Raw genomic sequence first — 14,435 nt, forward strand, 5'->3', positions numbered from 1 at the left:
AGACTTGTTCTGGAGCTGCTCCGGCCTATGGTCAGGCCACAATTAGATCCCCTCCAGTTTGCCTACCAGCCCCAACTAGGAGTTGAGGATGCCATCGTCTACCTGCTGAACCGTGTCTACGCCCACCTAGACAAGCCAGCAAGCACTGTGAGGGTCATGTTTTTTGACTTCTTCAGTGCGTTCAACACTATCTGCCCTGCTCTGCTGGGGGAGAAGCTGACAGCGATGCAGGTGGATGCTTTCCTGGTGTCATGGATTCTTGATTACCTGACTGGCAGACCACAGTATGTGTGCTTGCAACAGTGTGTGTCCGACAGAGTGATCAGCAGCACTGGGGCTCCACAGGGGACTGTCTTGTCTCCCTTTCTTCTCACCATTTACACCTCCGACTTCAACTACTGCACATTCTTGTCATCTTCAGAAGTTTTCTGATGACTCTGCCATAGTTGGATGCATCAGCAAGGGAGATGAGGCTGAGTACAGGGCTGCAGTAGGAAACTTTGTCACATGGTGTGAGCAGAATTATCTGCAGCTTAATGTGAAAAAGACTAAGGAGCTGGTGGTAGACCTGAGGAGAGCTAAGGTACCGGTGACCCCTGTTTCCATCCAGGGCGTCAGGGTGGACATGGTGGAAGATTACAAATACCTGGGGATACGAATTGACAATAAACTGGACTGGTCAAAGAACACTGAGGCTGTCTACAAGAAAGGTCATAGCCGTCTCTATTTCCTGAGGAGACTGAGGTCCTTTAACATCTGCCGGACGATGCTGAGGATGTTCTACGAGTCTGTGGTGGCCAGTGCTATCATGTTTGCTGTTGTGTGCTGGGACAACAGGCTGAGGGTAGCAGACACCAACAGAATCAACAAACTCATTCGTAAGGCCAGTGATGTTGTGGGGATGGAACTGGACTCTCTGGTGGTGGTGTCTGAAAAGAGGATGCTGTCCAAGTTGCATGCCATCTTGGACAATGTCTCCCATCCATTACATAATGTACTGGTTGGGCACGGGAGTACATTCAGCCAGAGACTCATTCCACCGAGATGCAGCACTGAGCATCATAGGAAGTCATTCCTGCCTGTGGCCATCAAACTTTACAACTCCTCCTTTGGAGGGTCAGACACCCTGAGCCAATAGGCTGGTCCTGGACTTATTTGCTGGCATAATTTACATATTACTATTTAACTATTTATGGTTTTATTACTATTTATTATTCATGGAGCAACTGTAAAGAAAATCCAATTTCCCCCGGGATCAATAAAGTATGACTATGACTATTATTCTTGTCAAGCAATTTTAATGCAATTTGACAAGGGAATTATAAGTTACAAGAATTGACAGAAATATACTCATGGTAAATCAACAAAGAAAATAATTCAAAGATGCATGCTAACAGTAGAAAAATTCCAATACAGCACCTCACCCAAATACAGCAATAAAATCAAACAGAACTCAACAAAGTTCAAAGTAAATTTATTATCAAAGTACATATACAACCCTGAGATTCATTTTCTTGTAGGCGTACTCAACAAATCCATGGAATAGTAACTTTAACAGAATCAATGAATGACTGCTCGACTTGGGCTTTCAACCGAGGGCAGAAGGCAACAAACTATCCAAATATAAAAATAAGAAATAATTATAATAAATAAATAAGCAATAAATAACGAGAACATGGGATGAAGAGTCCTTGAAAGTGAGTCCATTGACTATGGGAACATTTCAATAATGGGACAAGTGAAGTTATCCCCATTGTTCAAGAGCCTGATGGTTGAGGGGTAGTAACTGTTCCCAAACCTGCTGGTGTGAGTCCCAAGGCTCTTGTACCTTCTTCCTGATGGCACCAGTGAGAAGAAACCATGGCCTGGGTGATGGGGGTCCCTGATTATGGATGTTGCTTTCCTGCGACAGCGTTTCCTGCAGATGTGCTCAATGGTGGCAGAGGCTGTACCCATGATGGGCTGGGCTCTATCCACTACTTTTTGCAGAATTTTCCATTCAAGGTCATTGGTGCTTCCATACCAGGCTGTGACACAGTCAGTCAATATACTCCCCACTACACATCTAGAGTTTTTGATGTCACGCTGAATCTCTGCAATTTCCTAAGGAAGTAGACGTACTGCTGTGCTTTCTTCATAACTGCACTTGCGTGCAAGGCTGAGGATAGGTCCTCTGAAATAATAACACCTAGGAATTTAAAGCTGCTAACCCTCTCACCTCTGATCCTCCAGTGAGGACTGGCTCATGGACCTCTCGTTTCCTTCCCCTGAAGTCTATAATCAGTTCCTTGGTCAAGCCACTTAAGGAGATATTAGGCCACTTGATTGAAAGGTTGGCCAGAAAAGAAGATGTAAAGGAATGTCTGAAAGCGAAGGGAAATGCAGAAAATTCCAGAGCTCTGGGTTTAGGCAACACAAGGCATGACTGTTGAAGACCAGAAGTAGAGAGATGGAAATTGGGGTTCTCATAACCCAGTGTTAGAGAAGCACAGATCTTGAAAGGTTATACAGAGGTGGTGAACCCTTTTGAGATCGTGTGCTTAAATTGGCCATAACCTTCTAAAAAAAATTCTCTCATGTGCCATAATAACTTTGAGCAGAGATTAATGTTGATTAATGAATTAGTAATAATAATTATGGATTTTAAGGAAAAAGGATGAGTCCTGTTGCTTTTTTACATGGATCAACATTTTACTATTAATAAAAATATAATGGGTACAGATTGAAATAAATTAAGGATTTGAGATGACCTGCTCAAAAATTAATATTAATCTTTTTAAAAGACAATTGAAAAATGACGTAATTCCTAAATATTATTATTGTAACCATTTACTATCTGAATACACCAAGACTGCGAGAACTTTAAAAGGTATCGTCAACGTCATGTGTTGTCAGAACCATCTAACCGGCATCAAGCCGACATGGGCATTTCCTGTGAAAACACCTCACTGCTTTTGAGTTGTAATAAATCATTCTGGAGGTAACATAATCATTGTAAATATTTGTATTATGGATGGGGTTTAAAGAATTGCATGGCAGTACCACATACTGCACGTCAACAATTTTTTTTAAAAAAATGTGCCGAACGTTTACCACCTCTATATTTTTAAAGATTGGAGATGGATGTGGAGAGGTTTGGGGACCAGGGTGGTGGTAGGGGATGATTATGAAAACTGATGAGAATTTTATAATTATATTGGGAGATTTGTAGGTGATGAGTGTGAATTAGGATATGGGCTGCAGAATTTTTGATCATGGGAATTAAGAGGTAATGTTATAATGGCAGAGATGAAGGTTGTCAGCAGCAGATAACTGAAGGGAAGGTATTATAATGAAAAGGACGAGACTTTGATTGGAACCTCTGCTCAGATTTCAAGGCTGCAAACAGTCTAGCTCTGTTTCAGTCACCAGGGACATTAGGAATGTCAATTGGGAATACAGTCTGTGGTGGGCAATTGTTTAGGCTGTCCCAATTTTATCCATTACAGAAGGCGAGAAGCATACCAGAGTTGGCACATAGGCGTACAGATAGGGTTGTGTGCTGTCAGCACGTGTGGAACTTTACAGCACACATTTATGTGATTCCCATTTAATTTTCCCCACTGTTCCATCAACTTCCTTCAGATTCTACCACTCACCTACACACAGAGGGCAATTTAAACTACCAATGTACATAGCAAACAGCAGTACCACACACAGAAGTGCTGGAGGAACTCAGCAGGTCAGGCAGCATGTATGGAGAGGGATAAACAGTTGATATTTTGGGCCAAAACACTTCATCAGAGCAAGAGTAACTGGAGGAAACCTTTGGGGGTCACAGGGAGAACGTGCAGTTTCCACGCACACAGCACCAGAAGTCTGGATTGAAGCCAGGTAACTGATGGTGTGAGCAGCCTTAGCAGCTAGCATTTATATCTGATTCAGTCACTTAAAGCAAACCTCAACAAGATCCACTCTAAGCCAAATAAAACTCAGGAATTATTCTAAATTTTGGAAATTTATCTGTAGATACAGAACTCAAGTACCAGTACACCAATACTACCAGTATTTTTAATGTTACATAATATTTTTGGAAAGTAAATAGTTTAAAATATTTCTTCATTGAATAACTTTACCTGATGCTCCTGAAGGGCCAATGGGTTCTTGTAAACCTGAAATTCAAAATACCACAATTACGTTTTGGAACTCTGCCACTTCTTAAAGTGTTTGGAATTTGATCTCTAACATTTATACCGGCAGACCTTTTCCTTTAAAAACATTGATTTGATGTGCAAAAGTAATATCCTATGACGTAAATGAAATAATTTTGTTGGAAGTACTGTGTGTTTGCTATTTTATATTCAATTATTGATGGTATATAAAATTAAGGAGGTTAATTGTTCATCTGTAATGCAAAATGACCACCTGATAGAGAAATATGGAAGTTGATCCATGGAAAGCTGGAAGATTTCACTGTAATAAGAGTGTACAAAGGAATAAATTAATTCTTGTAAGGGAAGCTTTAATAAAAGCACATTTAAGCCCCTTATCCTGGATAGGCTTAATTTATTCATATCGCCAAGCACCATTTGTGGAGAATGGACGAGGTCACTGCATCAATGTACATTGTAGCTTCTTCTACCATCTCTCATATGAACTGTGCGAGTGACATGGATAAGTTAAAGGGAGTTTCTGGCACATATTTAAGATGAATCATCCAATTTCCAATCATAACAGACTGCCCAATGATTTAATATGATTTGAATATTCTTCCTTGACCTAAAATGCTGTTAGAAATCACTGCCAATATTTTATGAGCTGAGAACGGATTTATAAACTGATTCTCTGTTTATTTCCTACTAAAGCAGGGAAACTGAAAAATAACTCTCCCATTTCCATTAAAGCAACTATGGAAAGTTAATGGGGAAGTGTTTAATGTATTTTTCACTAAATAGCCATCCTTAATATTCAACCAATTATAGTTAATTTGTAATGTACCATGTCGTACGACATGGACATTCATGGTCTTTCCATGACCATGATTGTTCTCGGCAAATTTTTCTATATTAAATCAAGTGGTTTGCCATTCTGGGTACAGTGTCTTTACAAGATGGGTGACTCCAGTCATTATCAATACTCTTCAGGGACTGTCTGCCTGGCGTCAGTGGCTGCATAACCAGGACCAGCTGCTCATACGACCATCCATCACCAGCTTCCAAGGCTTCACGTGACATTGATCGGGAGGCTAAGCAGGTGCTACGTCTTGCCTAGGGAGGATCTACAGGCTAGTGGAGGGAAGGAGCGCCTTAGATCTCCCTTGGTAGAGGTGTATCTCCACCTCGCCACCCAACAATTATAACACAAGAAGTTGTGCAGATGTTGGAAATCCAAAGCAACACAAACAAAATGCTGGAGGAACTCAGCAGGTCAGGCAGCATTGATCGAAATGAACAAACAGTGGAAGTTTCGTGTCGAGTTCCTTCCTCAAGACTAATCGTCTAATTAGACTATTATTTCAAAGGGCTCACACACACTTCATATGTCTTTCTGTATCATCTAATTCTAATAATTCTTAAAGGTTTACTCACAATAACATGGTTAGTTATTGTGAATCTATGAAACTTGTATGTCAAATTAAAAACCACAACCTGCACTTACAGTAATTTATCTAAAAATATTTTTAAAATATTTACAGCCAATTAAAGATCTGCCATTGGAAATTGTTGCAATGCTCTTCTTGTAAATCAAAATTACAGAATAATAATTTATCATCTGTTAAATCATTCTATACCGTTAATAGTACATTATTATGAAGCATTTACAATAAACATAATTATCCATTGCTGATAAATGATAAAACATATTTCATGCAGCAGGTCTGATAAGATCTGATCTGATGTGTAAAGATGAATCACTACAATTAGGTAAGTACTTTAAATTCATTTACTCTTCATAACAGATTTTGTTTCCAAAATGTCACATAATTACTGTCAATATACACTAAATTTCATAATGGATTGTAAAGTGCATCAAAGAAGAATGTAATTCAAATGAAAGACTAAAAAAAGTCATTGATATGATGAAGTGCTTTTAATGGTCTGTGAACAAGTTGTCCCCAGTTCCAAGAGCATCATTTTAAGGTGCTACATGACAAATAGTAAAGCACAATGATGAGGAGCCTTAGATTACTGTTGACATTGATATTTTATATTTTTAAAATGAACAGTAATATTTAAATGCATCATCATGACAAAAGATCAATTCAATAATTGGCACAACTGATAGCGAATTCTGGTTATAAATTTAGAATTTTAAAATTTACTCCATTTTTATATACACAAGAGATTCTGCGTGTACTGAAAATCCACAGTAACATACACACGATGCTACGGAACTCAGCAGGTCAGGCAGCACCTATGGAAAGGAATAAAGAGTTCATGTTTTGGCCAAGACCCTTCATCATGACCCTGCTGAGTTGCTCCAACATCTTGTGTATGTTACTCCCCATTTTTCTATGATCCATTTGGCACATGGATGACAGAAAAAATGGCGAGCTATGTGGGAAGGAAGGGTTAGATTGATCTAAATTCAACAGAATATTGAGGGCCAAAGGCCCTATACTGTTCTATGTTCTGTCATTGGGAATCTCTTTAGCTTCAAAACAAGTGCAAGGCTCTCATGTCAGGTACAATATGGTATGGGAAGGGGAATGTTGTAACACAATTCTTTATACTCAATTATAACTGGTGCTTACACATGGATTATGGACACAAAAATACCAGTCAGCATATGGACCGTCAAGACATTCCTGCTGATACCAAGAATTCCATTAAGTCTTAAAAGTCTTTGCACTTACAATTTAATCTTTGTTGTCACATCCAAAGTGGGGCAGTGTCGATGACTGAATAGAATTCTTAACGTGTTTCCCAAGCTCAGAGTCACTGTGGATAACTTTGTTGTGACCAGCACCAGAATTGACAAGTAACCGCAATGCTAATAAGCGGCTCTTGCTTATGAGTTGGTTAAGTTTCTTCTAAGTGTTAAAGGTATTTCTGTAATTTATTTTGTAAACTCAGATTTGCTCTAAAGTTTTCAAAGGTTTATTCAAAACACTGAGGAAGATTTGGATCTCAATCTAAAGTTCCAGTGGATCTATTTAAGATGCTGAAAATTTTACATACCCCAGTATTAATACAGTAACGCCTCTATTACTGCGGAGAAGAGGAACCTGAGCAAATATTGAGAGTGGTATCACAGGTAGATAGGGTTGTAAGGACAGTTTATGGGCTTCATAAATCAAAGTATTGAGTACAGGAGATGGGATGTTATGTTGAAGTTGTGTAAGACATTGGTGAGGCCTAATTTCGAGTATTGCGTTCATTTCTGGTCACCTATCTACAGTAATGATGCAAATAAGATTGAAAGAGTACAGAGAAGACTTACAAGGATGTTGCAGAAACTGGAGGACCCGAGCTATGAGGAAAGATTGAATAGGTTAGGACTTTATTACTTGGAATGTAGAAGATTGAGAGGGGATTTCATTGAGGCATACAAAATTATGAGGGGTATAGATAGGGTAAATGCAATCTGAAGTTAGGTGGGAATATAACCAGAGGTTATGGTTAAGTGTGAAAAGTGAAAAGCTTAAGGGGAACATGAGGGGAAACTTCTTCACTGAGAGGGTTGTGAAAGTGTGGAACGAACTGTCAGAAGTGGTACATGCGAGCTCGATTTCAATGTTTAAGTTCGGACAGGTACATGGATGGTACAGGTATGGAAGGCTATGGTCCCAGTGCAGGTTGATGGGAGTAGTCAGTTTAGATGCCTTAGAATGGGCTGAAGGGCCTGTTTCTGTGCTGTAAACACAGGAACGTACACAAAATGCTCAAAGAACTCAGCAGGTTAGGCAGCATCTATGAAGAGGAATAAACATTTGACATTTCAGGCCGAGACCTGATGAACACGCGAGTTCCTCTACCATTTTGTATATGTTGCTAAGAAGTTTTATGGTCTGGAGCAACATTTTCATCTCAGCTAACAACAGCAAACAAAGCAATACACACAAAATGCTAGTGGAACTCAGCAGGTCAAGCAGCATCTATGGAAATGAATAATCAATGTTTTGGGCTGAGACCCTTCTTCAGGATTGAATTATTGTGTACAGACTGGGTGCATGTTTAATGACGAAATACCAGTGACTACCAAAAGCAATTTTTGCATCTTCATTGGAAGTAGGTGTCACTAGTAATACTACAGTTTATTATTTATGTCTAATTGCCCTTGAACTTAGTCATTTGTTGGGCCATTTTAGAGGCAATTAAGAGTAAATCACATTGCTGTGGGCCTACAATTACACTGAGCAAAAATGACAGATTTCATCCTGAAAGGTGAGGAAACAAGGAGAGATTTACTGACTAACAGGTAGTTTCATCATTGGTGCTAGATTTTAAGTTCAAAATTCATTCAAGTGCATTAATCAAAATTTTGCAGCTAATATGGAAGAATGCACAGAATTGATAGTTCAGGCCCTGGATATCAGGACACTAACTTTGGGAAAGCTAAGGAAGTTGCCATATTAATGTAAATTCTTTTAAATAGATTACAGCAATGGACTGAAGAAAATTTGAAAACAATTATGGAATAGTCTGTTCAGAAATAAACTGGAGACCTATCCTGAGGACTTAGCCAAATTATATTTCTGATGATCAACGTGATTGGACAAGCAATGAGTAATAAAGTACAGTACTCATTTAATCTTTACAAGCTAAAGAGTGGTGCCAGTCACTTATTTTAATGGAGTCCTTGCCAAAGCTAAATAAAAGCCAAGTATTTTTATCAGAGCATCAAACCTCAAATTTCTTATTCAAGCTGAATTAATTTAGTGAGATTGTGGTATTGTAGACATACCGAGAAAAACCATTTGCTTCCCAGAATATTTGTGAATGGAGACTGGGAGGCATTCACATTTTAATTGCTACTTCTCAAAATTGCATCTTCACCAGGAAACAATGAGCTGCATATTTCAGGATTCAGAGCAGTAATAGATTACATATTAGTTTGATTAAAATGCCTATTTTTAAATTAACTGGATTTCCTACTGCAAGTTAATAATTACCTTATAATACATACTAAAAATTATACCATATCAATTAATACATAAACTTCCTTGGAATATCAGAAATGTTGTTTAAACTGGATCTGCAAGTATCAGCTACAGTAAATCATCCATCACATTTGGGAAAGATCAAATCTGTTTCATGGAAAACTAGGAAAATAAAAACAGCAGATGCTAGACATCAGAAACAAAGAGCACTGGAAATACTCCACAGGTCAGGCAACATTCCGTGAAGACAGACGCAGAGTTAACATTTCCTGTCAATAACCTTTCTCTGCTTTTCTCTCCACAGAATGTTGTCTGACTGCCTCAGTATTTCCAACATTTTGTTTTCAATTTATTAAGAGACCAAACCTCCAAGAGGACTACAACTTTGCTATGGGTTTGGGGGTTTGCAAGGCTCAATAACCCATTATGTTGGCTGGAGTCAGGGCTTTATGCTTTGGCTCTTGTTAGGGTCACCCATGCCAAACAGGTCAAAGGGTAGAGGCCAGACTAAGAGTGGTCCACTGGTCTTCCAGGTTTAGGAGTTCGGCTCAGAGCCAATAACCCTGGCTGGTAAAACAATATTGTTACAGAAAGAGCCATGAAGAATCCTTCTACATCTGAGTGCGATGGTATTCCTGAGGCTCCACCCAAGACTTGCACGACTGACAGTAGTGAAAACCAAGAAGCAGCTATTGCCATGATGAAGGAAGCCCTGAACACCATCAGAGGTGGTGGACCTTCATTGCTGCCCTAAATTCCAGCTGTGTAACAGACAGTAAGTAAGAAAGAGACCAAATTTTAGAAATGTGTACGTTTATTAATCAGGTGATTTCAAAGCCAGTCACCATTTTCTAAAAGCAGATAAAAACATTCACAGACCCTAATGGCACAGCCCTGGCTGCTAATTAGTTGGCTCTAAATGATTATTTTATAGTTAAAGGCATATTTCTAAAATAATATTTAGAAGCCAATTGATAAGCAGCCAGCTTTTCTATTCTTTAACTTAGAATGTGGGAGTTGGCCTCATGCTACTGAGAACGTAACAGGAAAGTCCTGACCTGACCCTGTCAGGCAGTTGCAAAACATGCACTTTATGATAAGAAATCAAAATGGATTAACAATGTGGCTAGTTTGTCTCTAGATCCCCCCCGGAGATCAAAAATACCAAGTGTTGCATCCTACATCCAACACTTAATGTTCTGAAGTTCCAATCATAATGATCCAACAGTTAGTACCTTAAAATGCTTGAGTCAAGTGAGTAAATTCTGAACAACTGGAGAATGAAACGCACCTCCACTCTGCGGGCCTCTTCCTGATCCATTGGCCATATTTATATACCTAGTAATCTAGCAGTTTCGGTACAAGGCGTGTATTAAAATCCTGTAACTGCTGCCATCTAAAAGAGGAAGCAGTGCTTAAATATATTAAAAGCAGTCGGCCACTCATGGTTAGATGATGTCTGAGGTCTGGTGTTTATTTTGAATGGAATTTAAAAGATTGGAGCTTTAAGATTTAAAGGAACAAAGGAAATTTCTAAATCTCAAATCTGTAGATGCAACAGCTTTATCTTAGTGTTTCTACATATATACAATTACTAGTTTATACAGTAAAGATAATCCAAACTTTAGTAACAAGCTTTGAGAAATTAAAGGCAATTTTCGAAAAAAAATGCAAGATTGAGCTGAGAAGAAATCAAAATTATAAAATGTGTTGGTCCAGATTATTTACTCAAGAGATTCTGCAGATGTTGGAAATCCAGAGCAACACACGCAAAACACTGGAGGAACGCAATGGGTCAGACAATATCCATAGAAATGAATAAGCAGTCGATGTTCCAGGCTGAGACCTTCAAGCCGACACCTGAGAATCATTAAGTTGAGCAATACACACAAGTCCACACGAGTCCTGATGAAAGGACACGGCCCAAAGCATCAATTGTTTATTCCTCTCCATAGATGGGGCATCACAATAGTGTAGCAATTAGTATGATGCTATTACAGCTTGAGGCGTCAGTGTTCAAAGTTCAATTCTGACATCCTCGGTAAGAAAGTTTGTATGTCTTTCCCTGGTGTATGTGGGCTTCCTTTGGGAGCTCCCACAATCCAATGACATTCAGACAGTTACAACATATTTCATGTCATATGCTGGAGATACTAAACCTGTTTCTCATTCGAATTCCCTACACCATATTCTGTCTGTCACTTCTTTCTCTGCCATTTATCTTTGCATTGTCTGCAAACTCGGCCACAAAGCCATCAAATCAGTGACATATAATGTGAAAAGAAGAGATCCCTACACTGACCCCTGCAGAACACCACTTGTCATTGGCAGCCCACAAGAGCAAGCCCCCTTTATTCTGACTCTTTGCCTCCTGCCAATCAGCCAATCTTCTATGCATGCTAGTGTCTTTCCTATAATACCACAGGCTCTTAACTTGTCAAGCAGACCCACGTGCAGCACCTTGTCAAAGGCCTTCTGAAAATCCAAGTACACCACATTCACTGATCCTCCTTCGTTTAGCCTTCCTGTTATTTCTTCAAAGGATTCCACAGATTTGTCAGACAAGATTTCCACTTAAGGAAACTATACTGACTTTGGCCTACGTTATCGTGCGTCTCCATTGTCCCAAAATCTCATCCTCAATAATGGACTCCAACATCTTCCCAACTACTGATGTCAGGCTAACTGGTCTATAATTTATTTTCTATTGCTTCTCTTCCCTCTTAAAGAGTGGAGTGACATTTTCAACTTTCCAGTCCTCTGGAACCACTCCAGAGTCTAGTGATTCTTGAAAGATCATTACTAATGCCTCTGCAATTTCTTCAGCCACCTCTTTCAGAATCCTGAGGTGTGTTCCATCTGGTCCAGGTGATTTACCTACCTTCAGACCTTTCAGCTTCCCAAGCACCCTCTCCTTAGTAATAGCAATTACACTCACTTCTGCCCCCTAACACTCTTGAATTTCTAACATATTGTTAGTGTCTTGCACAGTGAATACTGATGCAAAACACCTATTAAATTCGTCCATCATTTCTTTGTCTCCTTTTACCTCTCCAGCATCATTTTCCAGCAGTCCAATATCCATGCTTGCTTCTCTTTTACTCTTTATATATTGGGAAAAACAACTTTTGGTATCCTCTTTTGATATTTTAGGCCAGCTTACCTTTATATTTCATCTTTATTCTCGTTACTTTTTTTAGTTGTCTTCTTTAGATATTCAAAATCTTCCCAATCCTCCAATTTCCTACTATTTTTTGTTATATTATATGCGCCCTCTTTTGCTTTTATGCTGTTTTCGACTTCCCTTGTCACCTATAGTTGCCTCATCCTCATCTTTAGGATATATTTACCCTGCACCTTCTGTGTTGACCCCAGAAACTCCAGCCATTGCCATTCTGTCATTCTCCATGCTAGTATCCCCTTCCAATTAACTTTGGCCAGCTCCCCTCTTATGCCTCTGTAATTCCTTTAACCATAAGACAAAGGAGCAGAAGTCGGCCATTCGACCCACCGAGTCTGCTCCGCCATTTTATCATGAGCTGATCCATTCTCCCATTTAGTCCCACTCCCCCGCCTTCTCACCATAACGTTCGATGCCCTGGCTACTCAGATACCTATCAATCTCTGCCTTAAATACACCCAATGACTTGGCCTCCAATGTCGCACGTGGCAACAAATTCCATAGATTCACCACCCTCTGACTAAAAAAAATTTTTTCGCATTTCTGTTCTAAATGGGCGCCCTTCAATCCTTAAGTCATGCCCTCTCATACTAGACTCCCCCATCACGGGAAACAACTTTGCCACATCCACTCTGTCCATGCCTTTCAACATTCGAAATGTTTCTATGAGGTCTCCCCTCATTCTTCTAAGCTCCAAGGAATACAGTCCAAGAGCGGACAAACGTTCCTCATATGTTAAGCCTCTCATTCCCGGAATCATTCTAGTGAATCTTCTCTGTACCCTCTCCAATGTCAGCACATCCTTTCTTAAATAAGGAGACCAAAACTGCCCACAGTACTCCAAGTGAGGTCTCACCAGCGCCTTATAGAGCCTCAACATCACATCTCTGCTCCTATACTCTATTCCTCTAGAAATGAATGCCAACATCGCATTCGCCTTCTTCACCACTGACTCAACCTGGAGGTTAACCTTAAGGGTATCCTGTACGAGGACTCCCAAGTCCCATTGCATCTCAGAACTTTGAATTCTTTCCCTATTTAAATAATAGTCTGCCCAATGATTTCTTCTGCCAAAGTGCATAACCATACACTTTCCAACATTGTATTTCATTTGCCACTTCTTTGCCCATTCTTCCAATCTATCCAAGTCTCTCTGCAGACTCTCCGTTTCCTCAGCACTACCGGCCCCTCCACCTATCTTCGTATCATTAGCAAACTTAGCCACAAAGCCATCTATTCCATAATCCAAATCGTTGATGTACAATGTAAAAAGAAGCGGCCCCAACATGGACCCCTGTGGAACACCACTGGTAACCGGCAGCCAACCAGAATAGGATCCCTTTATTCCCACTCTCTGTTTCCTGCCAATCAGCCAACACTCTATCCACATATGTAACTTTCCCGTAATTCCATAGGCTCTTATCTTATTAAGTAGCCTCATTTGTGGCACCTATAATTGCCTCATCCTCATCTTTGAGATTAACACCATTGTAATACTGATACATCTGACTTTATTTTCCCTCTCTCAAACTGCAGGGTGAATTCCATTATATTATGATCACTGCTTCCTCAGGGTTCCCTTACCTTAAGCTCCCTAACCAGATCTGGTTCATTTCACAACATCCAGTCCAGAATTACATTTTCCATAGTGGCTCAACCACTCAACAAAGCCATCTTGTAGGCATTCCGCAAATATTCTCTCTTGGGATCCAGCATGAACCTGATTTTCCCAATCTACCTATATATTTAACTCCCCCATGACTATTGTAAAGTTGCCCTTATTACATGCCTTTTCTATTTCCCATTGAAATATAAATCCCACATCCAGGCTACTGTTTTAATTCTGTATATAACTCCATTCAGGGTCTTTTTACCCTTGCAATTTCTTAACTCTACCCATAATAATTCTACACTTTCTGAACCTATGTCACCTCTTCCTAAGGATTTGATCTCATTTTTTACCAGCAGAATCACCCACCCCAACCCCTACCTGCCTGTCCTTTTGATGCAAGGGATATCCTTAGATGTTAACTATGATTTTCTTTCAGCTTATGTCTCAGCGATGACCACACCATCATACCTGCCAATCTCTAACTGCACTACACCTACCTTATTCCGTATATTGCGTGCATTCAAATATAACACCTTCAATCCTGTATTCATCACCCTTTT

At 39.7% G+C, this 14,435-nt stretch overlaps 1 protein-coding gene across 6 annotated transcripts in view; it reads right to left on the reverse strand.

Moving 5' to 3' along the window:
* Nucleotides 1-14,435, reverse strand: part of emilin3b (elastin microfibril interfacer 3b) — a 35,331-nt gene that overhangs the window by 5,540 nt on the left and 15,356 nt on the right. For 4 of the 6 annotated variants that reach the window (XR_011883016.1, XM_072242099.1, XM_072242106.1 and 1 more), the window contains one exon: nt 4,116-4,151. The exons of 1 other annotated variant lie outside the window; for it this stretch is intronic. Coding sequence is in view for 4 of the 5 variants with exons in the window: in XM_072242099.1 (XP_072098200.1) it covers nt 4,116-4,151 (36 nt within the window). In the remaining variant the exon portion in view is untranslated. Of the gene's footprint in view, nt 1-1,441; nt 1,614-4,115; nt 4,152-14,435 lie in introns of those variants that run through there. One more of the 6 variants, XM_072242123.1, reaches the window with a different exon arrangement.

The sequence above is a fragment of the Mobula birostris genome, chromosome 2 (genome assembly GCF_030028105.1).
Source record: "Mobula birostris isolate sMobBir1 chromosome 2, sMobBir1.hap1, whole genome shotgun sequence".
In the NCBI taxonomy this organism is placed as follows: domain Eukaryota; kingdom Metazoa; phylum Chordata; class Chondrichthyes; order Myliobatiformes; family Myliobatidae; genus Mobula; species Mobula birostris.